The 25,048-nt window shown below is 52.3% G+C and overlaps 1 protein-coding gene across 1 annotated transcript in view; it reads left to right on the top strand.

Moving 5' to 3' along the window:
* Positions 1 to 20,967, top strand: part of LGALS7 (galectin 7) — a 39,585-nt gene extending 18,618 nt beyond the window's left edge. Inside the window, exons 3-5 of the mRNA XM_004601059.2 lie at positions 19,531 to 19,619; positions 20,311 to 20,512; positions 20,846 to 20,967. Coding sequence (XP_004601116.2) covers positions 19,531 to 19,619; positions 20,311 to 20,512; positions 20,846 to 20,959 — 405 coding nt within the window. The 3' untranslated portion in view covers positions 20,960 to 20,967. The remainder of the gene's footprint in view (positions 1 to 19,530; positions 19,620 to 20,310; positions 20,513 to 20,845) is intronic.
* The last annotated feature ends 4,081 nt before the right edge of the window (positions 20,968 to 25,048 follow it).

Genomic DNA, 25,048 nt, shown 5'->3' with positions numbered 1-25,048 from the left:
GTGGAATGCCTTCAAGAGCATCGAATAAGTTGTTAAGAGGACGAAGAACCTCCATCTCTGGGCACATCTTTTCGACTCCACCATTCTTTCTTCACTAACATACGCCTCAGAGACCTGGGCCCTATGAAAACAGGATGAGATCACTATTCAGATCTCCCAAAGAGGAATCAAAAGAGCTATGCTTGGAGTATCATGTTTCACTCAAGTAAGAGAAGGAATCCGGAGTTCTGACTTCCATCGGCGGTCAAGAATCAGGGACACTGTCTCGTTTGCCAAGGCGTCGAAACACTTTTTAAAAATTAAAATAAAGTTGCAGCCCTCAAAGGAATCTATAATTTTTACTGTTTATGCAACATGACTGGCCACATTTACAGAAAGTAAACTTAATCTGTTACTGTAACTATTTAGTAAAACACCAGTAATGATGGAGAGAGGAGGATGTTTCAATAATATCTTGTGGAAATCAGATTCCGTGCTTATCTTCTTTTAAAAAAAAGCTTTGCTTATAAACAAATGAGCACTGAAGTTTCCTGTGGCTTGCTAAATGAGCATTTCCAGTCTTTCTAGTTGACTGGCACTGATTAATGACTCAGTCTTCCAAGGACCTTCCTAGCTGGAGATGGAGACCTTGATATGGGCTACAGACAATGGCGGGGATAGTTCTGTTTCTCTAAATGCCTGAGGACTCCAGAGGCACTGCAAATCCAGGAAGATCTCTCAGCTGAAGATGCTTTAATTAAAATGTAAAAAAATGTAGTTTTTGCTCCTTTAACTTTTCTCTTTTATCAGGGATTTAGTGCCTAGGTTCACCTATGAGGGAATGTGATCCTTTTCCTTCACAAAGCTGAATTATGCCATTGCTCATTCATCAAACTTCTCCAGACTCACCCTGAGCTCTGGTTCCTTCTTGGCCTTCCCTTTTTGGGACCCACTTAGAATCTTCCTTGTAATATTGCTTTATTGGTCCCTGACTCCTAAGCCTTCTTTAGATTTGATTTGCTTTATATTTTTTCCCCTACACTTGTGGACATTAAACTACAGTGGGGTGCAGGGGTAGAAGAAGAGCTGGCATGATAGCACAGTGGGGAAGGCATTTGCCTTGCATGTGGCAGACCCAGGTTTGATCCCCAACATCCCATATGATCCTCTGAGCACTGCCAGAAGTAATTCCGAGTGCAGAGCCAGGAGTAACCCCCGAGTGTCACCAGTGTGATGACCCCCCTCGGAAAAAAAAAACTACAGTTGGTGATTAACATAGAATGCAAATACAAACAACCAAGGCTGGCACCACTAGGTGTACTTCCCCTGATACCCCTGACCACACTGGGCCCCTTCTCCACCCCATCCCAGCAGAAACTGGCCATTTCCCTTAATAGTGAGATGGGGGTATGAAAGTTAAACTCTCAGATTTGTCATTTGTCAGTAGACACTCCATCTTAAATCATCTTAAAATCATCCATCACGGGCTGGAGAGATGGTACAGTGGAGAGGGGGCTTGCCTTGCACACAGCTGACCTGGGTTCAATCCCCAGCATCCCATATGGTCCCCTGAGCCTGCCAGGGGTGATTCCAGTGATCTCAGAGTAAACCCTGAGCTCTGCTGGGTGTGGCCCAAAAAGCTCACCATTCTGCTACCTTAAAATCTAGTGCACTCTGCAAATTATAAGGTCTCACTCAGACAGAGGCCTACAGTTCCCAAGGTCTCTTTCTGAGTTTCTCAAGGGCTCAGCTAATATAAAATATGCCCAGAGTTGCAATGCAGACTAATGAGATGTTAGACGTATTCCTCAAATCTTATCCGGAGATGCTATGACCTAGTGACTCATCTGAGAAAGAACAGATAGCATCACCCGTCACTGCACAGAAGTCCAATTAGTGCTGTCATAAAGAGAAACGGACACTTGACTATAAAGCCCCCAGACAACAAGCATCCTTTGGCACTGTCTCTCTCTGATAAAAGAAGGGGCCCCTTACCTTGACTCTCTACAAACTCTCTACTCTGCAACTTCAAATATTGCCATTTCGGGGCAATCAGATGAATCTAGAACAGCAGGATACTATGGACACTGTACCTGCTCCATCCTGCAACACTGGGATGACTCTGTGAGGGACCCTTCAGCCATAATGAAAACCAAGGGAAGGACATGGGGAAAATGGAAGAAAAATTGACAGTCAGCCAATGGGATGGCACAGCTGACTGGGATGCAGGCTTTGCACGGGGAAGGCCTGCGCTCTATCCCTGACACTGGAACTCATGTCTCCTGAGCTCCACCAGGAGCGACCCCTAAGTAGCCAGGATAGCCTTGAGCACCACTGGATGTGGCCCAACAGAACACAATCAAAAGTAAAAGCATCAAAAAGGGAGGGGAAAGCGGGGCAGGGAAATAACTCATGAGACTGGAGTGTGTGCTGTGTGTGCACGAGCCCTGGCACCGCAGACCCCACCCCAGCGCTGGTGGGCCTGAGCACTAACCGGTCAGCTTCCCCAGCCCGGCCAGAGGCCAGAGTGAGTGGCATTGAGTCCTCAAATCAGTTTGGGAGGACCAGCAAAAAAAAGTAATAATGATAATAAGTTGGGGGAGGTAAGTCCACCCAGAGCCTCCAAGTTTCCTCAGTCAGGACTTGTGCAGTTCCCCCCCACCCCAGATTACCCTGTCCTCATGCCCACTCAGGGAACAGCTTAGAGCAAAGGGGAGAAGGCAGATCCAGAGCGATAGCACAGCGGGTAGGGTGTTTGCCTAGCACGCAGCCGACCGGGGTTTGGTCCCCGGCATCCCATATGGTCCCCCGAGCACCGCCAGGAGTAATTCCTGAGTACAGAGATAGAAGTAACCCCTGATCATCACCAGGTTTGACAATCCCGCCCCCGCGGAAAAAAAAAGTCAAAAAATAAAAAGAGAGAGAGAAGGCAGACCCGCCCATTCAGGCAGAAGCAGTGCCAGCCTTCAGCATGGTGTCCAGGACTTGGGCCAGTATTTGCATCTACATTTTACCTTTTTTTTCTTGCTCTTTTTCTTTTTTTTTTTGCTTTTTGGGTCACACCCAGCGATGCATAGGGGTTACTCCTGGCTCATGCACTAAGGAATCACTCCTGGCAGTGCTCAGGGGATCATATGGGATGCTGGGAATCAAACCCAGGTCAGTCACGTGCAAGGCAAACACCCTACCTGCTGTGCTATCCTCCAGCCCTATTTCTTGCTATTTTTTAGGGTGGGGTGGGGGCCACAGACAGGAAGTGCTCAGGGCGTACTGGAGCTCTGTGCCCCAGGGTTCATGCAGTGCTGGGTGTGGACTGGGTCTCTCCCACCTGGAGAACTTACTCAGCCCTTTCAGCTCTCTCACTAATCCTAGGTTTCCTCTTTCCTTTTTCTTTTTGTTTTCTTTTTTCAGTGAATCCTAAGAACTGATACCATAATTGTGGTAAAACAGTATAATGTGCATTAAACTCCTAATATACAATAAAGTGCTTCCTAAATGGTTACTATTATTATTTGGAAATGTTTGAATGGAGACGTCTGAAAACATTAAAAATAGAATTACTGGGGCCGGAGCGATAGCACAGCGGGTAGGGCGTTTGCCTTGCACGCAGCCGACCCGGGTTCGATCCCCGGCATCCCATATGGTCCCCCAAGCACTGCCAGGAGTAATTCCTGAGTGCAGAACCAGGAGTAACCCCTGAACATCGCTGGGTGTGACCCAAAAAGCAAAAAAAAAAAAAAAAATAGAATTACTATCTAATCCAGTGATTTCTCTACTTGGCGTCCAGCCTACAAGGATAAAAACCATTAATTTGAAAGATATGTTCACATCTGTCTTTATGGCAGTGTTAAGTAGCCAAAACCAAGAAGCAACACAAATGTCTCAACACAGATGAACGGCTTAAATTGCTTTCTCCATCTTGGGGAACAGACCAGCCAATCCGAGCCTCATGATGAGGAGTCAGCTGGACAAAATGTCTGTATGGGAAGTGAAAAGAGGGGGTTACCTAGGAATGATAGCAGTTTGTGTCATTTTGGGAGGGTTGAGGCCACACCCAGCAGTGCTCAAATATACTCCTGGCTCTGTGCTCAGAAGCGACCCCTGGTGGTGTTTGGGGGCCACATGCCCTGCTGGGATCAAACCAGGGTGGGCCACGTGCAAGGCATGAATACTCCATCCTATACTGTCTGTCCAGTCAGATAAAAGACACACTTGCAGCCAGAGACATGGCTGGGACATGGAGCACAGGCTGAGCATCCCACAAGCCTGTTACAATGCCCTTCCTCTTCTTACATTTGATTTATCTACTACCATTCTTAACAGGGCTCCCCCGACCATGGTGCTGGGGTATAAGGTGGGCCATTGGTGCCAGAAATTGACCTCATGATGTTCCTGGTTCTGGCAGATGGCTTGTTGGGGTGATGGTTATATTCTTCACTTTTTAACCATTTTTGTTGAAGTACCAGGATTTGAAGTGCTGTTGACAATCATATTTTTTCTTGCATACACCATTTCAACACCACACCCATCAATGAGAGCCCGCTCCCTTCACCAGAGACGCAAGGAAACACCCCCCTCCAATGCCCCCTCCCAACCATGTAAAGTTCGTTCTATAGACAAAGTCTTCAGTTCTGGTTGTTCCTTATGTTTCTTTTTCTAATCCCACATATGGGAGAGGTATTTCTCTGAGTTGTCCCTCCCTCCGTTCCTCCCTCTCTCTCTCTCCTCTCTCGCTCTCTCTCTGTTTTGGGAGACAGTTGTTTGTTTTTAGGTCACACCCAGTGATGCTCAGGGGTTACTCCTCTAGATCTGAGCTCAGGAATTACTCCTGGCAGTGCTCAAGGGACCATATGGTATACCAGGGATCCAACCCCGGGTTGGCTGCATGCTAGACAAGCACCTTCCCCGCTGTAGCATCACTCTAGTCCCCCCACTCTCTTTTATTGTGGAGGTGGTGACAACTACATCCACAAGATAGAGCCAACCTCCTGAAGTTTGGGAGTCAGTTTGCAATTAAAATTTAATTAATAGAATTAATATTTTAGAGGAACATACATTTCATTTATTATTATTATTATTATTATTTTATTTTGATTATTGGTTTCTGGGCCACCAATAAAGTACCATCAGTATTGAGTGCTTACTCCTAGCTCTGTGCTCAGGGATTAATCCTGGAAGGGCTCAGGAGGACCATATGGGGTACTGGGGATAGAACATGAGTTATCTGCATGCAAGACAAGCACCTTAACTTCTGTACTATCACTCCAACACCTGAGTTATATCACTGTATCACTGTCATCCCGTAGTCCATCGATTTGCTCAAGTGGGCACCAGTAATGTCTCCAATGTAAGACTTGTTACTGTTTTTGGCATATCAAATATGCCATGGGTAGCTTGCCAGGCTCTGCTGTGCGGGCGAGATACTCTTTATCTTATATAAGCTTGCTGGACTTATATAAATTCTAAAAATTAATATTATAAATATTTCTGTGCTAACACATTATAAAATTTTCATGAAATAGATAAACCCTACAAAAGTAAAATTTATTAAGAGTGAAGAGAATTGAAAATTTTAAGGGGGAAATAAAAGTCTAAAAGTTTGTCTTATCCTGGGGCTGGAGAGATAGCACAGCGGGTAGGGCGTTTGCCTTGCATGCCGCCGACCCGGGTTCAAATCCCAGCATCCCATATGGTCCCCTGAGCACGGCCAGGGGTAATTCCTGAGTGCAGAGCCAGGAGTAACCCCTGTGCATCGCTAGGTGTGACCCAAAAAGAAAAAAAAAGTTTGTCTTATCCTAAGACACGGAACATTGGCTTTATATTAGAAAATATTAAGAGATACTTAAGTGTCTGTATTTAATGAGAAAAAGATTGTCTTCTCCTGTGCTCTGTGTATGTACCCTCCCCTCAGCTGCTTCTGCTACCTGGTTGGTTAAACCTTACTTAAATGAATTTTTGTAAAAAGAACCAATGGGATTATGTGTATCCCCGGTGCAAAGGGGTTTTGAAAAATGACCAATAGGAGGTCTTGACTGTCTGGCCCCGCCCTCCTCACTTCTTCTGTAACACCTGCAGGCAGAGGTGGTGGCCCTCGGGTGCTCATCTCAGGAAAGGAAGAAACTGAGATCCCGTGAGTTTTGGAGACCCCCACTGATGGGTATGCCCTGTGAGTTTCAACAGCATTCGGAGTGCCAGCTCAAATGCCTCTGGGCCTTGGCATTGAGGAATTGAAAGAGGGGGAGCAAGGAACGTCCCAAGACCCAGAAAACATCCAGAGACCGAGAACACGGGGGGTGGGGGGGGAGATGGAGCACTGGCGGTAGGTGCCACCCCTGTCACACCCCACACCTTCAAGACCCCAAACACCCCTACTTCCTGGGCAAAAACAAGTTCAGCCAGCCCCCCTCAGTCATCGGGGCAGCCTCGGGCCGAGCCCCGACCACCCACCAGCCCCCCTGTTCCTGAGCACCCACGGGGCTTCCTGTCAAGGCCAGGGTGGAGGGGCAGAGAGAGGTGCTGGGGACAGATGGGGCTGTCCAGAGAAGCGAGGTGTGGCGGGGTTCTGACTCACCTTTTCCCTCACCCCCACCCAGGGCCCAGACCCTGGTGCTGGGACCTCAGCGACACCCCATTCCTGCCGCCTCCGACCTCCACCCACCCACGGAGAGTTTCCAGGTGCCCTGCCCCCCCACCCCCCCACCCCCCCACCCCGCACTTTGAGCCACAGGGACAGATCGTGTGAAAGGTAACACGGGTAATAACAGTGATGCCTGTAATAAGCTCCCTGCGCCTCCATCCGGTACCACCTTCCTGCCGCCTGGCAGAGAGAAAACTCGCTGATGCCAATGTTCCCAGGGAAAATGCGCCCAGAGAGGCCAGGCCATGGCTGGCACTGAGTGCCCCGCCCAAGTGAGGGTTTAAGAGTGGGACTTCCAACCTGTGTCCACCAAAGTCATCTTTGGGATTGTGTCTTTTTTTCAAGGGGGGGGTGTCTTGAAGCAGTACCCATAGTCACACCCTAGGAGGGAGAGGGAGTCCCAGGGCCAGCCAGGCCTGGCCCTCGCGGCCTCCTGGGTGCTTGTCTTGACACATGGCAGGGCCTCTAGGAGAGGGCAGAGCAGGGAGAGAGGCGACCTCTCACCTGCCGAGGACCACACTGAGGCCTTCACTACCCGCAGGGAGGCACACTGCCACCCCCATGGTACACACAGGGGAACTGAGGCTCAGAGAGGGGAGTACTTACCAACCCCCTTGGTGCCCAGAAGCTACTCCCAGCACAGTGCTCTGGGACCATGTGGTATGGGGGGTGTGGGGTTAAGCTTGAAAACCTGGGCTCCAGCTCTGAGGCCATCCTCCAGACCCAAGTATCCTTTCTCTGTTGTGTCTCTGGAATATTCTACTCTGCCCCCCTCCCGTACCCCATGCCTCTGCCCCACACAGGCTCCCTCTACCTCCCTCAGCGTCTCTCTCCCCACCCCAGAAGTGCCGCCATCTCTGTCCTGATTAGGACGAGGGGGTGACGTGAATGGGGTGTCCTAGGGCCCAGTCCTCCCAGCCCAAGAAGGAAAACCCAGCAGCCACCCCCAGCCGGGCCCCAGAACACAATGGAGGCAGAATCCAGGCTGGGAAGGGTGGGGTGGAGAAGGCAGAAAAAAGGTTCTGGAAGGCAGGAAGGTGGGCGGGTGGGGCGCTGAGCAGAACCCTCCTGGCAGTGCAACCACCCTCTCTTCTGTTGCCAAGTCTCTCCTCCTCCCCAGGCCCCTCCCCATTCACTCCACACCCCTTTTCTGCTGCACCCACATCTCTAAGGGTGGCTTTGTGTTAAGGCAGCCCAGGACCTGCACCACTACCTCCGTGCTAGGCTTCTACTCGCCAGCCCTCTCCCCACACAGGGGCATCCAAGGTTGGGGTGCAGCTGCGGGAGCAAGAGGTTCAGAGAGGGAGTCCCTGGAGGAGGGAGTTGCAAGCGCTCCTGTATGCAGAGGTGAAAACGGGAGTGCCCTTCCTGCCCAGGTGGCACAGCGGGATGGGCAGGGCCTGACTGGAGCAGGTGGTGGGGACAGCTTTACAGGACTTACACAGAGAAAGCCAGGTTTGAAGTCCTCACCCCTGCAGATGCTCCCAGAATGGTGTGACTCATCATTCTTAGAAAGGCAGGTTCAGGCCAGACAGTCCAGGGACTATGGCACTTGGCTTGCTCACAGCTGACTACAGTTTGATCCCGAGCACCATACAAGGTCCCCCGAGCATCACCATAAGTGATCCCTGAGCACAAGGCCAGGAGTAAGCCTTGAGCACCACTGGCTGTGGGGAAGGAAGGAAGGAAGGAAGGAAGGAAGGAAGGAAGGAAGGAAGGAAGGAAGGAAGGAAGGAAGGAAGGAAGGAAGGAAGGAAGGAAGGAAGGAAGGAAGGAAGGAAGGAAGGAAGGAAGGAAGGAAGGAAGGAAGGAAGGAAGGAAGGAAGGAGCAAGCAGCTTTCCATTTGCTGTGACATTCCACATGCACACCTGTGCACCATTAACTCATCTTTCCCTGATTTTAGCTGTGGCTTCATTTTTCTTCACATGCTTCCAAAAAACAAATCCCAACTTGACTTGGCATCTTGGCAATAGTTTCTATTCAACCTCCTATCAGTGAATTCTCTGATTCATTTCTCCTGATTCACTATGTACCTCCTTGGCGTTTTCTTACTCATTCGTTTTGATTATCTTTAGATTAGTCCCAGAACAATATTTTCAGGAAGATTCTATTTTATTTCAGGACAGTTGAGAGTGAATTTCTTTCCCATTACTCTTTCTTGTGAGCCCGGATTCATATTCATCAAACCTGCTGACTCTAACCGAATACTGATGAGTTTCGAGAAATGTCCAGACCTGTATATAACCAACACCTTAATTTTCTCCCACCTCTCCCCAATACAAAGAAAAAAAACCATACTCCCCCCACCCCTCCACCCTGCCTAGGAAACACCTTCATTTTGGGTGCAGGGTGGATAGAAGGAAATCCCAGCTCCTCAGGAAGGTAATTGACATGAAGTTAACTGCCTGCCCCAGGAAGCTGAAGGAATGAAAACCAACTTTGTCAGATCAGCTTATTAGTGACATCTGGCTGGCTGTGGTTATGCTTACTGCTGGTTTGGGGGTTCCACCCAAACATCATTCAGGGGCTACTCTCTGCGGGTGGCTCAGATGTTCTTGGAGATGCCTGGTAGATCATTCAATGCCAAGGATCTAACCCTGTGTGCGCCTGCCCTTGGGCTCACTTCCCTAGCCCTGTATGGCCGTGTCTTTTGAAAAAAGAATCACACAATATACCTCCGGGATGTCTTTTATGGGGGGGGGGGTGGGGAAAGGGGCACACCCCCAGGGGGATCAGGGTGGACTCCTGACTCTGCCCTTAGAGAATCACTCCCCCACAGCGTTTATGCGGCTTTTACCTGAAAGTGCACTTTCTTATACTGAAGAATTATGGCTCGTGGCACAGAAACACAACCTCTACCTTCCCATCCCCAGTTCATGGGAAATTGGAGGATTTGCACATTTTGAGAATGATCAATTGATTCCTACTCATAGGAGGAAACAAGTATTTGCTTGACTTTTGATGTTCATTAGGGCATAGGGGGAGGTGGTTTGGGGGGTCTACACCCACCGGTGCTCAGGACTTACTCCTGGCTATGCATTTAGGGGCCACTCCTGGCAGTGCTCAAGGGTCCATCAGGGTGCTGTGGACTAAACCTGGATCAGCCACATGCAAGGCAAGAGACTTCCTCGCTGCACTATCTCTCTGACCCCGGAAGCAAGTGGTTCTTTTCCATGTGGGGGTGCGATGATTCAGCCTGGTGAATGCTGAGCACTGGGAGGGGGCTGGGTCCGTCTCTGAGGCACGCTGCCCCAGAGTGTCTACACCAGCCGCCCATTTATTGTCCCTGTGACAGCGGCAGGCTCCATCTCTCCAGGGCCTCCCCTGCGCTTGTCAGTGGTATGTGTGTGTGTGTGTGTGTGTGTGTGTGTGTGTGTAATAACAGGCACATGAGTGCAATGGCTAGGAAGTGATTCCTGTGGCTGGAGAGCTCATTTAGGAAATAAAGCACTAGCTGTGCACTTGGTCAACTCGATTTTGGTTTCCCAGAACCCCATATGGTCCTTGAGCCCACCAGGAGTTATTATTCCTGAGTACAGAAGTAAACCCTGAGGACTGCCAGGTATGAAGAAAAGAAGAACAGAAGAAAGGAAGAGGGAAGGGAGAAAGGAGGAAGGAAGGAAGGAAGGAAGGAAGGAAGGAAGGAAGGAAGGAAGGAAGGAAGGAAGGAAGGAAGGAAGGAAGGAAGGAAGGAAGGAGGGAGGGAGGGAGGGAGAGGGGAGGGAGGGAAGGAAGGAGGGAGGGAGGGAGGGAGGGAGGGAAGGAGGGAAGGAGGGAGGGAGGGAGGGAAGTTGAGCAGAGTGTGCCCAAATGAGCATTGCCACCAGCCCATGTGCAAGCGCCACAGTTAAAGGCAGGGGACCCCCGTCGAGCTCGTGGAAGCACCAAAACAAAAGTGTGTGGGCCCAGAGGCTAACAGCACAACCAAGCAGGGACAGCCCAGGCCCTTGCAGCAACAATGGGACAGGAAGAGGGGAGAGAACTGACTAGTACATGAGAACTGACTAGTATATGAACAAGCCAACGCACTAACAAAGAAATACACATGGTTTTTTTTACACAGAAAGCTATACTTTGGGGGGAGCCCACCAAGCAGCGCTCAGGAAATCTGGGGGCCCCTCTTGGCAATTCTCAGCCAACTGGGCTAGGCGTTCAGTGGAGAGGCCTGAGGATGCAATGCTACTTGGGCCCTGTAGTGTCAGAAATTACTCAGACAATGCTTAGGGCCCTCCAGGGCTGCCGGGGTGATGCCCAGGGGACCACATGGTGCCAGGAATGGAACCTGAATCAGCAGAATCGGCCACATGTCCAGCAAGTGCCTTACTTACTACCTCTGGCTCAAGTGTTTGCTCCTTCTGTTCCTTCTGGGATTCTGTTCTGTGCAACTTCCTCTTGTGGATTAGGACCTGTCTGCAATTTCTCAGTGGGATTCTCTCCATGTGGCAGGGGGAGCACACAAATGGATGAATCTGTGAGCCCCTCAAGTTCTGGGTGCATACTGAGCATTTTGATCACCAGGATGTACTTGGCGATCAGAGACTCTACATCTCAGCCTTTTATTTTAGGGTGACCCTCTGTGTTTGGAAGCATCTGCTGCAAAAGTATATAGCATTCTTTGGGGGTACACCAACCCGGTGTCCAGCCCCACTCTTTAGTCTGGCCACACCTACCAGTGCCTCCCCTTATTCAGTGTCCCTGGCAAGGGCCACCCATAAGACACAGGCTGGCTCTTGGATCTGTAAGTCCTCCATGGCTTAGGCACCATCACCAGCGTTCTTAAAGTGAATACAAAAATTGGGGGCCAGAATGAATGTATAGCAGGTAGGGCACTTGCCTGGCATGTGGCCGACCTGGCTCCAATCCCCAGCATCACATAAGTTCCCTAAGCACCACCAGGAGTAATTTCTGAGCGCAGGGCCAGGAGCAACCCCTGAGAATCGCCAGATGTGACCAAAACACAAACCAAAAGTGTGAGCATGAAGATTTGGACCTCTTGATCTGTAATACTATATACAGTTTGCCAGGTCATGTGACACACGAAACACTTTGAGACCTAAAGCTGCTCGGGGAAAGGAACTCAGTGCTCTTCTGCATGCTGTGCTTTGCTTTGGTGGCCGGCACCCGGTTGTGTTCAGGGGCTGCTCCCAGCAGTGCTCACAGGTCCATGCGTTGCCCAGGATTGAACCCAAGACTCCTTCATGCATACCGATGTGTGCTCCAGCTGTGACAAGGTGGCCCCCCAAAATGCAGAAAATCAGAAGAGCAAGTGGCGGCTAACTGGTAGTTGGGAAGCAGGACGAGACACTCCGAGGACACAGGGACAGGATTTCCCGAGAATAACCGCGTCCAGACGAAGTGGCGATCATGCAGTGCTTTTTCTGCTGCCAAAGTTAAAGAAAACTCTTTAACTATTCAAGGCTCACCGCGAGTGTCTGGCTTCTGTACCGTAATTGTGCTGGCTTGCTTTAGCGAATGAGAAAGTTGACTGATGCAGCCAAGCAGAGTAGAATGTGATCAGGAATGTTTTGTTTTTAAATAATTTTTTAATTGAATCATACTGAGATACATAGTTACAAAGTTGTTCATTATTGGGTTTTAGTCATACGATATTTTAACACTGTCCCTTCATCAGTGTACATTTCCCATTCCCACCACCAATGTCCCCAGTTTTCCTCCCGCCCCCACCCTACCTCTATAGCAGGCACTTCTCTCTCTCTCATTCTCTCTCTCCCTCTCTCTCTCTCTCCCTCTCTCTCTTTCTCTCTCCCGCTCTCTCTCCTACTCTTTCCCGCTTTCCCTCTCTCTCTCTCTCTCTCTCTCTCTCTCTCTCTCTCTCTCTCTCTCTCTCTCTCTCCCCCTCCCTCCCTTCCTCCCCCCCCCCATTTGGGCATTATGGTTTTGCAACACAGATACTGAAAGGTTATCAGTTATAACCCTTTACCTACTTTCAACACTCAGCTCCTGACCAAAGTGATCATTCCCAACTGTTATTGTCATACTGGTCCTTTCTCTATCCTAACTGCCCTTCACACATTCCCCTGCCCTCACATTTGTGTCAAGGAATGTTCTCAGACTTTAGCTGGACCCAGACTCCGGGCTGCTCAGTTCAGGGAGATCACTGCTTTCAGGCTCGGCAGACTCTTCAGTTCAGACAAGTCTGTTCGAGACTTCCTGGCTAATCTCTCACCCTGAAACACAGCCTCACCGTCTCCGTGAAGGGATCCCATGTTGCTCCTGGGTCCTTCAGCCACGTCAGGACACAGTGCAAGGGAAACCAGCTCTGAACTGGGAACTGGGTCCCACCCAGACACCCACTGGGCAGGTCGCTGAGACATCTCTGGTTGCTCACTACAGCACTGATGGTGTTTGTTTTCTTTAGCTTTGGGGGCCATGCCTGGCGGTGCCCAGGGCTCACTCTTGCCTAGGAGCTCAGGGCTGACTCCTGGCAGGGCTCGGGGGATGGTAACCGGTGCTGGGTATCAAACTGGCTGGGTCCGCTGTGTGCCAGGCAAGCACCTTCCCGCTCTGCACCCTGTCGTGGTGTTTGTGTGCCAAGAGGGCCGACAGACTGGCACTGTGGGCACAGAACTAAGCTTAGGTTTGCTTCACCAGCTGTGCAGGCCCTCAGGGACCCAGATTCAGCCCATGGGAGCGGGTGCCCAGAGAGGGGGTGGGTCCCTGAAGCTGCTCCTGCACCTCTCCCCACCCCCAGTGGTTTCTTCTTTGTTGGTACACACAGGCATTGTTTCTGGAAGGCCTGGAGAGAGGGGAGCCAGCAGCTGTATCTACAAGTTCTGGTTTGTTGGCTTGTTTGCTGGTTTTGGAGCCACACCCAGCGGTGCTCAGGGCTGACTCCTGGCTCTGCATGCAGGGATCACACCTGGTGGGGCGGGGTGGGGGGGGGGCTTGGGGACAGCTGCAGGTGGGGTTCTCTGGGCGACTTAGTTCACATAATGGGGAGGAGAGAGGCGGCAGCCTCCAAAAGAAAATCTGCAGCAGCTCTGATAGAGAAGAGATCAGCAAGCAAAGGGTGCTAGGCGGGCCCACTAGGAATGGGAGATACGGGCTGAAAATAGACTATAGACCGAACATGATGCCTACTTAATACCTCTGTAGCAAACTACAACACCCAAAAGGAGAGAGCGAGCAAATGGGAATGCCCTGCCACAGAGGCATGGTGGGGTGAAGGGGACAGGGTAGGGGTGGTGGGAGGGATGCTGGGACCATTGGTGGTGGAAAATGGGCACTGGTGGAGGGATGGGTACTCGATCATTGTATGACTGAAACGTAAGCATGAAAACCTGTTAAGTCTGTAACTTTGTCTCATGGTGATTCACTAATAAAAAAAAAAATCTGCCCCTTTCTCTGTCCACTGGTAGCCCCAGGAGGCGCCTGGAGCACAGCCCCCTCCTGCCCTCTTGACATTCAAAGTGAAGTAGGCAGGCAGGTGGATAGAGAAGGTCCCCCACGGCAATGAATTCCTGGGGAGTAATAAACCAGTAGCCCCAAAGCTGCAAAAATCCACCTTGTGGACACAGGAACTAAGACCTTAACTTTGTGCTGGCACAGACCCAGAAAAGGCTGGGACCCCCTCCCCCCACACACACACATACACACACCCCTCTGAGAAGCTCCAGTAGGAACAGGGGCTAGGAAAGGAACATCAAAGAAGACCACCCACTAATCCCCACTCTACCCCTTGGCACCCTCCCTAGCAACGGACTCTTACCTAGGTAGAAGCTCCACTTGGGGCAGCTTGGGAGAAACCCTGTAAAAGCCAACTTGAACAAAGGGAGCGTGCACATGTGCTGCCCGTACACATGTGTTGCTGCATGTGGTACCCAAGTACATGTATCACCCACGCTCTTGAGATATGTCCTTTCATACCTTCAGACTTTAAAGCTGGGATGTGTCCTGGGCCAGCATCTCCACTCTGGAGAAGCCCCTGTTCTCTCTTGAGCACGTCATTCTCTCCCTCTCCCACCCCATCTCCTTCCTCAAAACTTCCAAATAAGGTACCGGAGCCATAGTACAGTGGGGAGGGCATTTGCCTTGCAAGCAGACAGCCTGGATTTGATCCCCGGCACCCCACGTGGTCCTCCAAGCACCACCAGAAGTGATTCCTGAGTGCAGAGCTAGGAGTGACCCCTGAGCATCACTGGGTTTAGAAAAAAAAAAACCTTACAAATAAAATTTGTTTTAATTCTCTTCTGTGACAGAAAGGCGAGAACCCAAAAGGCCAGGGTAAGGTCTAAGACTGACTTTCCTGCACCGGAGCGATAGCACAGCAGGTAGGGCATTTGCCTTGCACATGGCTGACTCGGGTTCCATTCCCATCATCCCATATGGTCCTCCGAGCACTGCCAGGAGTAATTCCTGAGTGCAGAGCCAGGAGTAACCCCTGTGCATCTCTGGGTGTGACCCAAAAAGAAAAAAAAAAGACTAACTTTCCTTCCTGCCAGGAGCAAGGCAGACTTTTTTTTAATATGAACATAAAAAAAATCCTTAGTTTATTTGGGCTGGATCAGTAGCACAGCGGGTAGGGCATTTGCCTTGCACAGAGCTGACTTGGGTTCAATTCCTCTGCGCCTCTCAGAGAGCCTGGCAAGCTACAGAGAGTATCTCGCCTGCACGGCAGAGCCTGGCAAGCTACCCGTGGCATATTCGATATGCCAAAAGCAGTAACAATTAGTCTCACAATGGAGACATTACTGGTGCCCTCTCAAACAAATCGATGAGCAACGAGATGACAGTGATTTGGAAATAAGAAAAAAAAGTTTCATGCACAAGGGCTGTAAACTGTGGGGTTTTTTTTCTTTTTGGGTCACACCAGAGATGCACAGGGGTTACTCCTGGCTCTGCACTCAGGAATTACTCCTGGTGGTGCTCGAGGGACCATAGGGGATGCTGGGAATCAAACCCAGATTGACTGCATGCAAGGCAAACGCCCTACCTGCTGTGCTATCGCTCTAGCCCCAGAAAACTGTATTTTGGACAAAATAAAACAGAAGGAAATGTAACAAAGAATAACAAAATAACAAAATGAAACAAATATAAGAAAATAAATCTTTATCAAGGCATACAAAAATATATTATCTGCCTGCTAACCATATGTTGTAGGCTGTATTTGTGGTAGAAGAAAGTGAAGCTGACTTCCTTATTTTCTTTATGGTTGGAAAGTAAATACTTTTCTAAGAAATAATGTCCTCTTCCTAGCTGAATCCGGCACATAACATTTGTGCCACACCCCAAAAAAGTCATTTTCCAATTAGAATTGTCTGTCATCCCGTTGCTCATCGATCTGCTCTAACGGGCACCAGTCTCCATTCTGAGACTTGTTGTTACTATTTTTTGGCATATCGAATACACCACAGGGAGCTTGCCAGGCTCTGCCGTCATTTTCCAATTACTTAATAAATTCTATTGCTGGTGGGTTTCATGGTGTTAGAACTGAAACTCTTATCAGCCCTTGATTTCCCCAGCCGTGCCTGAGTGGTGAAGGTGGATAGAGAGAAAGTGGCAGATTCTCTTCTCACGGCCTTTCTCCTCCCCGCTTCACGCAAGTCACCCGGGATCCCCATCAGTGTCAAAAGCACGGGCACTTGGTGGCTGCAAATGCTGAGAAATGGGTGTTTCCCAGGGCCAGGTCTCGTGTGGGACTGGCGGCTTTGGGGAGCTGGAAGAAACCTGACTGGGGGTGTCGTTACGCAAGTCTGCTGATTGCAAACTCGGCAGCACTATTGACATCAGTGCATTCGGGCAGGGAGAGCGTTCCAAGGAGTGTCAGGAACTCACATGCTGGAGCGTAAGGTCTGCTCAGGACCACATGGCCACCGGCTCCCGCCCACACATGGAGGACAGGACTTAGCGGGCCGATGGCCCATCAGGCGCCTGCTAGTCACCAGGCTGCATCCCGTGCTTCCTGATATGGAGCAACCTTGCCCATGGGAGCCCCAGGTTCGATCCCCAATACCACATGGTCCCCACCCAACCCCTCACGTGTGCCTGCACACATACACAAATAATATCAGCACATATGTGAATGTGAGGAATCATTTGAAGGGGAAACAAAGATGATGATGGGGGCCGGAGCGATAGCACAGCGGGTAGGGCGTTTGCCTTTCATGTGGCCGACCCGGGTTCGATCCCCAGCATCCCATATGGTCCCCCAAGGACAGCCAGGGGTAATTCCTGAGTACACGAGCCAGGAGTGACCCCTGTGCATCGCTGGGTGTGACCCAAAATGAAAAAGAAAAAAGATGATAAGATGATGATGAAATACAGGCACTTATTTGAAAAGGAAACCACTCCCGGGGGGAGGGGGGAACATTATTCCAGAACCAACATGAAGGCAAACAGCCGCTGAGTTACAGGCCAACAGGATGTGCCCGAGATCTGAGACAAGAACCAGAAATTCAACTGAAAATGGTTGGATGCCGCCAACATCTGGGCCTGCACTCAAGTCGAGTTTGGACTCGTCTGTCGGGGGCACGTGAAGAAATACGCAGACACAATGGAGAAATGAGAGAAAGGTGAATCATCGGCTCCAGGGGTGCATGTGGGCTGAGACCCCCAATTTCTGCCAGTGAGACTCGCCATTCTGGGGGGCTGCTCTGGGGCTCAAACCCGGGGTCCTCTGTGCAAGCTCTGGCCCAGCTGCCTGGCACCCCCCCCCACTTCTCCTGGGCACCCCAGCTAATGTTGAGTTTCACCTCTATAGCTTCCCCGTCTCCCTCTCTGAAGCTCCTGCTCCTCGGCTGCACCCCCCACATGCCTTGTGGGTGGGCTGGAGAGTCGGGGAGCCCTGGGTGGCAGACCAAGTTCTGAGTCTGTTGCCTCTGCTCACTCAGGGGTGTGTCTGCCACGGGCCTCTTTCCCCACAGTGAGTGGGGCAGGGGGTTGAAGGGGGAAACAGGACACAGAGGTTGCCAGGCCAGAGGAACAATTCTGCTCAGCGCCCCACCCTTCTGCCTCCCAGCCTTCCAGAACTTTCTTTTTACCTTCTCTACCCCACCCTTCCCAACCCGGATTCAGCCTCCCTTGTGTTCTGGGGCACCACTGGGTTCTCCTTCTTGGGCTGGGCGGGCTGGGTCCTAGGACACTCCATTCATGTCACCACCATCCCCCCATCCTAATCACGGGAGGGCAGAGAGACTCTAAGGAAAGAGGAGGGGCCTGTCAGGGGCAGAGCTGTGTGTGGGGAGGGGAGGCAGAGCAGGATATTCCAGAGAAGGGAAACTTGGGTCTTGAGGGTGATGACCCTAGGGGCTGGAGCCCAAAGCTTAACTGCCCATACCATATGGTCCCAGAGCACTGTGCTTGGAGTAGCTTCTTGGCACCAAGAGGGTTGGTAAGTGCTCCCCTCTCTGAGCCTCAGTTTCCCTGTGTGTACCATGGGGGTGGCAGCGCACCTCTCTTCGGGCAGTGATGGCCTCAGTGTGGTCCTCGGCAGGTGAGAGGTCGCCTCCCTCCCTGCTCTGCCCTCTCCTCGAGGCCCTGCCATGTCCAGGCACCAGGTGAGCACCCAGAAGGCCACACTGACCCTCGAGGCACACCCGGGCTCTTGAGCCTCCCAGGGACCTTGACGGAGACACACCCTGACCCTGAACAGGGCCGGGAAGGGGACTCAAGGGCTGGAGCACAAGCCGGGCCTGCTCCAGACCCCAATTTCCAGCCCAGCTGATGGGCCTGGTGCCCCCACCCCTCCCGGCTCCACTGCATCTCTATGGAACCATCAGTCGCCGCTGGCGACGAGGCTGAGACTCACTGGGACTGGGTCCCCGAGCCCTGCCTGGGCGTCTCCCCTCACTGTCTCCCAACATGAGCTCCAACCGGGCCTTTGTTTTCTTTTTGTTTTTGGGTCACACCCAGTGGTGTCCAGAGGTCTCTCTGGGAGGTGCTTGGGGGGACCCTGGGTCGGCTAGGTTCAAGGAAAGCCCCTCAGTTTGGGTTCGGGGGCCATACTTGGAGGTGCTCAGGGCTTACTCCTGGCTCTGCACCCAGAGATCACTTCTGGTGGGCTCGGGGGACCAGAAGCGGTGCTGGAGACCGAACCCGAGCAAAGAGCCCAGCCCACTGTACTAGGGCTCTAGTCCCTGGGCCCAGTGGGTTCTCAGTGGGGGTCCACTAGGGGCCTCGCTCTCCGTATGAGCGCTGGCATCACCGCGCCTTCTCCCTGCCCGGAATGGGAAGGTGGTGCCGGGAGGCTCGGGGGCCCTCCTGGCCACCGCCATGCTGCTACTGCTTCATGGCAGACGCACACGCCCTATTTTTATCTCCGGTCCCTGAGTTACTAACTCAGGGCATCGCCACTTGCCCCAAGGCGGGGACAGGGCCCCCAGGAAGCCCCAGCGAGCAGATGGAAGTGCAGGCCCGCACAGGGGGGGAACTGTGCCAGTCGCCTGGGGCCAGGGTCTGGGCTGGGTGTGGGCGGTGGGTGGGGAAAGGGAAGGAGTGAGTCAGAGCCCCACCACGCCCCACTTCTACTTAAGGCCCCCACCTGCCCCCCCGCGCCATTGCCTGTCCAGCCCCAGCCAGGAAGCATGGTGAGGGGCCTGGGTGGGACTCAGGGCCAGGACTGCACAGATGGGTCTGGGGGAGGGGGGTCCTAGCTGAGATTGCCCATTGTGTAGGAGAAAGTGGGTGTGGGAGGGTCTGGGCCGAGGCTCCGGGCGGACCCCCGCCTCCGGTGCTCTGTCTCCTCCTGCCCTCCTCCAGGCCTCTGAATGTTTGTGTACTGGGGAGGGGGTTTCTCGATGCCCGTTTCCCTGGGGACCTCTATTTCTCTCTGTGCCTGCTTCCCTCCCTCCCCCCCCATCGGCTCCACCCTGGTTCTTTTCCTTCCCTGGGGGGCTCACCCCTCCTGCTCGCCTCTCTCCGGGCCTCACTTGGACCCCTCCTCCCTTCCCACCAGAACGTACCCCACAAGACTTCGCTGCCTGAGGGCATTGACGTGGGCAAAGTGATGCGGATTCGGGGTATGATTCCCAACAAGGCTGGCAGGTAAGTCTCAGAAACACCCCCTCACACACACAAAGAGCCGGGTGTGCCAACGTTGCTTTGACCCTAGATCTCACAGCAAGGGAGGGGAGAGCAGAGCCCAGGAGCAGCCCTGCCCCCCCCCCCCACTCCCCACCCCCCCCCCCACACACAGACCCCCGCACACTTGGAACCCTCAAGTCAAAGGACTGCCCTCTTGACCATTTTTTTTTTCCGAAGGGGAGGGGTTGGTCCCTATGTTCCTGGATTTCTCACGTATCCTTAAGGATCTGAGGTTCTGGGGCAATCGGGGGCCCTGTATAGTGCAACGATCTCCCATCAGAGCTCCCCAGGAGCTCTGGCCAGCAAGAGTCTGGAAATCCATCCTGCCCAGAGCATTTGGAGCCCAGAGGTGGCGGTTTATCCTGGAACGGGAACGTCTGGGAATCTCAGGCTCCCGGAGTGGACAGATTCTGTCCCCGGCATCTTGGAAAGCCCCAGACCCTGGAAATGAGGAGTCTGCGCCTGGCGGGCCTCTCTGGAGTGGGCTGGAGGGTTGTCCATCGGGGTCGCACCCTTCATTCTCGGCTGAGTAGATCTGAGTTCGCTGGGCACCAGCCTTTGTTCTGTCCCTGGGGCTGGACTCTGAGAAGGGCCTGCATGGGGGCCCTCCATGGCTGTGGGAGGGTGACAGTCTCCCCTCCGCACCCCCCAGGTTCTATGTCAACCTGCTCTGCGGTGACGACAAGGCCAGCGAGGCCGCCCTGCACTTCAACCCCAGGCTGGACGAGTCCACGGTGGTCTTCAACACCCTGGAGCAGGGCAAATGGGGCAAAGAGGAGCGAGGCAAAGGCATCCCGATCCAGGGCGGCCAGCCCTTCGAGGTGCTCCTCATCACCACTCCTGAAGGCTTCAAGGTGCGCCCTCCACCCCCAGACCTTCCGTGGTGGGCGTGGGGCTAAGGCGTGTCCAGGGCTGGGCGCTGCCTCTCATAAACCCCTATTCGAGTCAGCAGGGCCGCAGGTTCTCACCCGAGGGTCCCAGCGAATGGGTGCCCCCCGGGATTGGTGCCTGAGAGGTGGGATGTGCAACAGGGGCGCGGAGCGGGCTGGGGGACCGAGCCCAGAAACAAGCCCCAGAGGAGAGGACCCCCCCGGGCCAGCGGCGGGGTGGGGGTGTCGCCCAGCGTGGGCCCGCGTCCGGAGGGAGCCCGGGTAGCTCACGCAGAGCCCTGCCCGCTGTCCCTGCAGGCGATCATCGGCGACGAGGAATACCACCATTTCCGCTACCGCATCCCCCCGGCACGAGTGCGCTTGCTGGAGGTGGGCGGGGACGTGCAGCTGGAATCCGTGAGGATCTTCTGAACCCCTGCGGGCGCTGCGGACTGGGGGAGGGGGGGAAGGGGGGGGCTCGTCTTGCAAATAAAGTGCTCCCGCCCAGCGTGTCTGTGCCTCCTTCCGACCCGAGGCGAGCGAAGCAGGTTGAGAGAGGCCGGGCCGAGGTGGGGGGATTGTGGCAGAGCCAAATCAGGAGGAAATGCGTTTAGGGAGCTTGCGGGTGGTTCACGTTATGCTTAGCACGCCCCCTTCTTCTTTCTTGGGGGAGCCAACCGAGCTCCAAAGCGTTTTGCATCTGCAGAGAGGACCCCAACACTCGGTCCCTTGGAGACCCCAAGCTCACAGGTATGGGAAGGAGCGCCAGGTCCCCCTGGACCACGGCGTCTGGCTCTCTCGCGGCGGGGCGAGATCCGGGCGTGCCAGCTCCCAGCTGTCCCGGTAGGGACAGGCCCTCGCCTGCACGAGCCCGGGGGCAGACGCGCACTCAAGTGGCACCTGGCCGGCCAAGAAGAGCCCCATTCCCACGCCCCTTCCACGCGGCCTCTCCCCAAGGCCCCAGACACCCCGCCCCCAGGCCCGCTCCCAGGCCCGCCACAGGGATGCTGGAGGAAACAGGAGGCAGCAGACTCTCGCCCTGCAGCTGCGGGGGCCGGGGCTCCGCGGACACGCCGCGAGCCGCCCAGCAAGCAGCGCCCGGGATGCTCCGCTGCGGGTGGAGCCCGTGGCGCGCGCCCGCCCTGCGCCCTCCGGGCTCCGCCCCGAGTCTGAGGCGAGCGGAGGAACCTTCCCAGGCTTGTCCCACAACGCCCCCTGGTGGCCGCTCGACGTTGCCAGCTTTGGGTTTGGCTTTTTTTTTTTTTTTTTTTTTCTTTTTGGGTCACACCTGGCGATGCGCAGGGGTTACTTCTGGCTTTGCATTCAGGAATTACTCCTGGGGGTGCTCAGTGGACCATATGGAATGCTGGGAATCGAACCCGGGTCGGCCGCGTGCAAGGCAAACGCCCTACCCGCTGTGCTATCGCTCCAGCCCCGTGTTTGGCCTTGAAGGGGTGAGCAAAACCCTGTAGGCACCATCAAGCCCAGAGCTCTCTGAGCCCCGCTCCCCGCCCCCTCCCCCGACTTCCAGCTCCCTCTCCTCGTGCCCCGCCATTTCTAGGGTGTCTCCGGGTGAATTGTGGAATGAAGGGTACTCCTTAGCCCGTGGGAAACCCGGGGACGTCTGCATTTCTTGGTACCCAGTAGCTGTTGGTTCATCGTTCATCTGTTTGGTTTGTTTGGGGTTTTTGTTTGTTCTGGAACTACACCTAATGGTACTTAGGGCTAACTTCTGGCTCAGAAATCAGTCCTGGCACACTGGAGGGACAATATGGAATGCTGGGGGTTGAGCCGGGGTCAGCTGCATGCAAGGCCAGCGCCCTACTCACTGTATTATCACTGAGATCCCAATCGTTCATCATTAAGGAGGTAAGGGGGTTTTGAACCCCACTTAAAGGTTTTGGATCCCACTTTGGATCCCACTCCTGACTATTTCTGGTTCTGTACTCAGGAGTGACCCCGAGTGGTGCTCAGGGATCATACACAAAGTACAAGGGATTCGGACCCTAGGTCTGTGGGATGTAAGGCCAGCACCTTAACCCATTACATTCTGTCCAGCTCCTCATCCTTCATTTTTAATTTGTGTCGTGAAGCTTTTGATTATTTGGAGTTTTTTTTGGGGGGAGTCACATCTGGTTATGCTCAGGGCTTACTCTTGGCTCTGGGCTCAGGAATTACTCCCAACAGTGCTCAGGGGACCTTAAGGGATTCCAGCAATCCAACCTGGATCCAACTGTGTACCAGGCAACTATTATCTCTCTAGCTCCTTGAAAGATTTTTTAAAACTGGGGTAAAGATCACCTTGACCAGATACAAATTTCAAAGAGCAGCATGAAAACTAAGGCTGGGTGAAGTGGCTGGGTGTGTGGGATTTCTGGTAGTGATCTGTCAATGTTGAGTTCCTGATTTCACGATTTCATGATGGATATAGCAGATAATGTTCTTGCTTATAGGAAATGCACAGTATTGGCAGTATGTTTGGTAACTTATAAATGACTTTGGATACATTAATGTCTCAAGTCTAGTGGCTCAAAACTATTTTAACCACATAAAACTTTGTCATTTCAAATACATATACATACTAATGCCATCTGCATTACATATGTGTGGAATCTGATTTTATATTTAGAATACCCTCAAGAGTTCCTCCCAAAATTGGTAAAACAAAAACCTTATCAAATTTAGCAAAGCATAATATGTGTGTATATATATGTATATATATATATACCAATACAAAAATTAGTTGCATTAGGCTGGAGAGATAATAAAGTGGGTAGGGCACTTGTCTTGCACACTGAGAACCCTGGTGTATCCCTGGCATTACATAGGGCCCCTCAGACCCTAGCAGTAAGCCACAAGCACTAAGCCAGGAATACGCCCAAGTACTGCCAGGTGTACTTGGCAAAACAAAAGTTAATCAAGGATGTGAAAGACAGGTACAATGAAACCTACAGAACATTGCTGAGAGAATCTGGCATCTACTATTATAATTGTTAATTATCTAGCCTTCTATTATATATTTTGTTAGATTTGTAGGGTTTTTGTTTTGTTTTGTTTTGTTTTTTGCTTTTTGGGTCACACCTGGCGATGCACAGGGATCATTCCTGGCTCTGCACTCAGGAATTACCCCTGGCGGTGCTCAGGGGACCATATGGGATGCTGGGAATCAAACCCGGGTCAGCCTCGTGCAAGGCAAACACCCTACCCTCTGTGCTATCACTCCAGTCCATATTTTGTTAGATTTGGGGGGTCACACAGCAATTCTGGAGAGAAGTGGGGCCAATGCAGTGTCAGGGATCGAACCTGGGCACACCAACCCTTTGGACCATCTCCCTGGCCCCAGCTTTGTGACAATATACATTCAGGTTTGCTATATTTAAGATGAGTGCTAAACAATTTATGATCATAAAATGTTCTTCTCTAGTCAAACTTGGTTTTGTTTTGGGGGCACACCCAGGAGCTAGTCTGTGCTTGGGGACTCTGCTGGCAATATTGGGGGGACTATGAGATACAGAGAATCAAACCTGGGTCCCTACACACAGAGCATACATGCATTCAGCGAATTTAATTAATTTTCCAGTTCTGTGGTCAAATTCCCTTATTGCTCTTAACGCTCTTGTATGTATTATTTTCCTTAATATAGTTTCCTTCATTTTTCTATTTTTCCCCAAGTCATGTGCACTTTATTTGGTACTGATTTTTTTTTTTTTGAAACAAGCTGTGGGTTTTTTCCCGGGGGGCTTACTTATGTTCATATTTGTGGTGTGTGATGTCTCTTTTTGTTTTGTTCTTCTATAAAAATTTTTCTCTAGAGAAAATAAAAACACAACCAAGGGAGTTTAGACAACAGCTATCAGTGTCAGGATGACGGGAGAAATGAGACAGACCAGAGGAATGGGAAGCTAATAAAATGTGGGTTTCGGGTCTGAGAGCAGGGCAGGTAAGGCAGGTCCTTACTTGTCATGTGGCTGCTATGGCAGATGATTACCGCCAGGGGTCGCTCCGGAGCACAGAGCCTGGAGTAGCCTCTGTGCCCAGGCACCCTCCGAAAGTGACCAGTCCCTTTCCGAGTGTCTGGGTGCCACGTCTCCTGGCCATGCCATCCTCTTACCTCTAACTTCTTTGTCTCTTCAGATCTTAATCGTTTCTTTTACAGTAGGCATAGCATTGAATCTTTTTTTCTTTAAACGAAGGCAGTAATTTAGATCGCCCAGGAGGGCGGGACAAAGCAACAGGTAATGCTCTTGCCTTGCAGCAGCAGACCCTGGGTCCATCCTCCGCATCCCATAGAGTCCTCTGAGCCCCAGCAGGAGTGGACCCTGCGCACAGAGCCAGGAGTAACCCCTGAGTACTATCAGGTGTAGCCCAAAACCTCATCCCCATCCCATCCCCCCAAAAAAGTTCCTAATCACAGCCGAAGATCTCCAGAACCCAGCCCCCGCCATGCCCACGACCGCTCTCCTTACTCTCCGGCCAAGCTTCACCCATGAGTGAACCTCCAGGAAAACCCAGGTACACAGG

This window comes from Sorex araneus, chromosome 8 (assembly GCF_027595985.1).
Source record: "Sorex araneus isolate mSorAra2 chromosome 8, mSorAra2.pri, whole genome shotgun sequence".
Classification (NCBI taxonomy): Eukaryota; Metazoa; Chordata; class Mammalia; order Eulipotyphla; family Soricidae; genus Sorex; species Sorex araneus.
The sequence above is the reverse complement of the archived record's forward strand: the minus strand, read 5'-3'. Positions and strand labels throughout refer to the sequence as shown.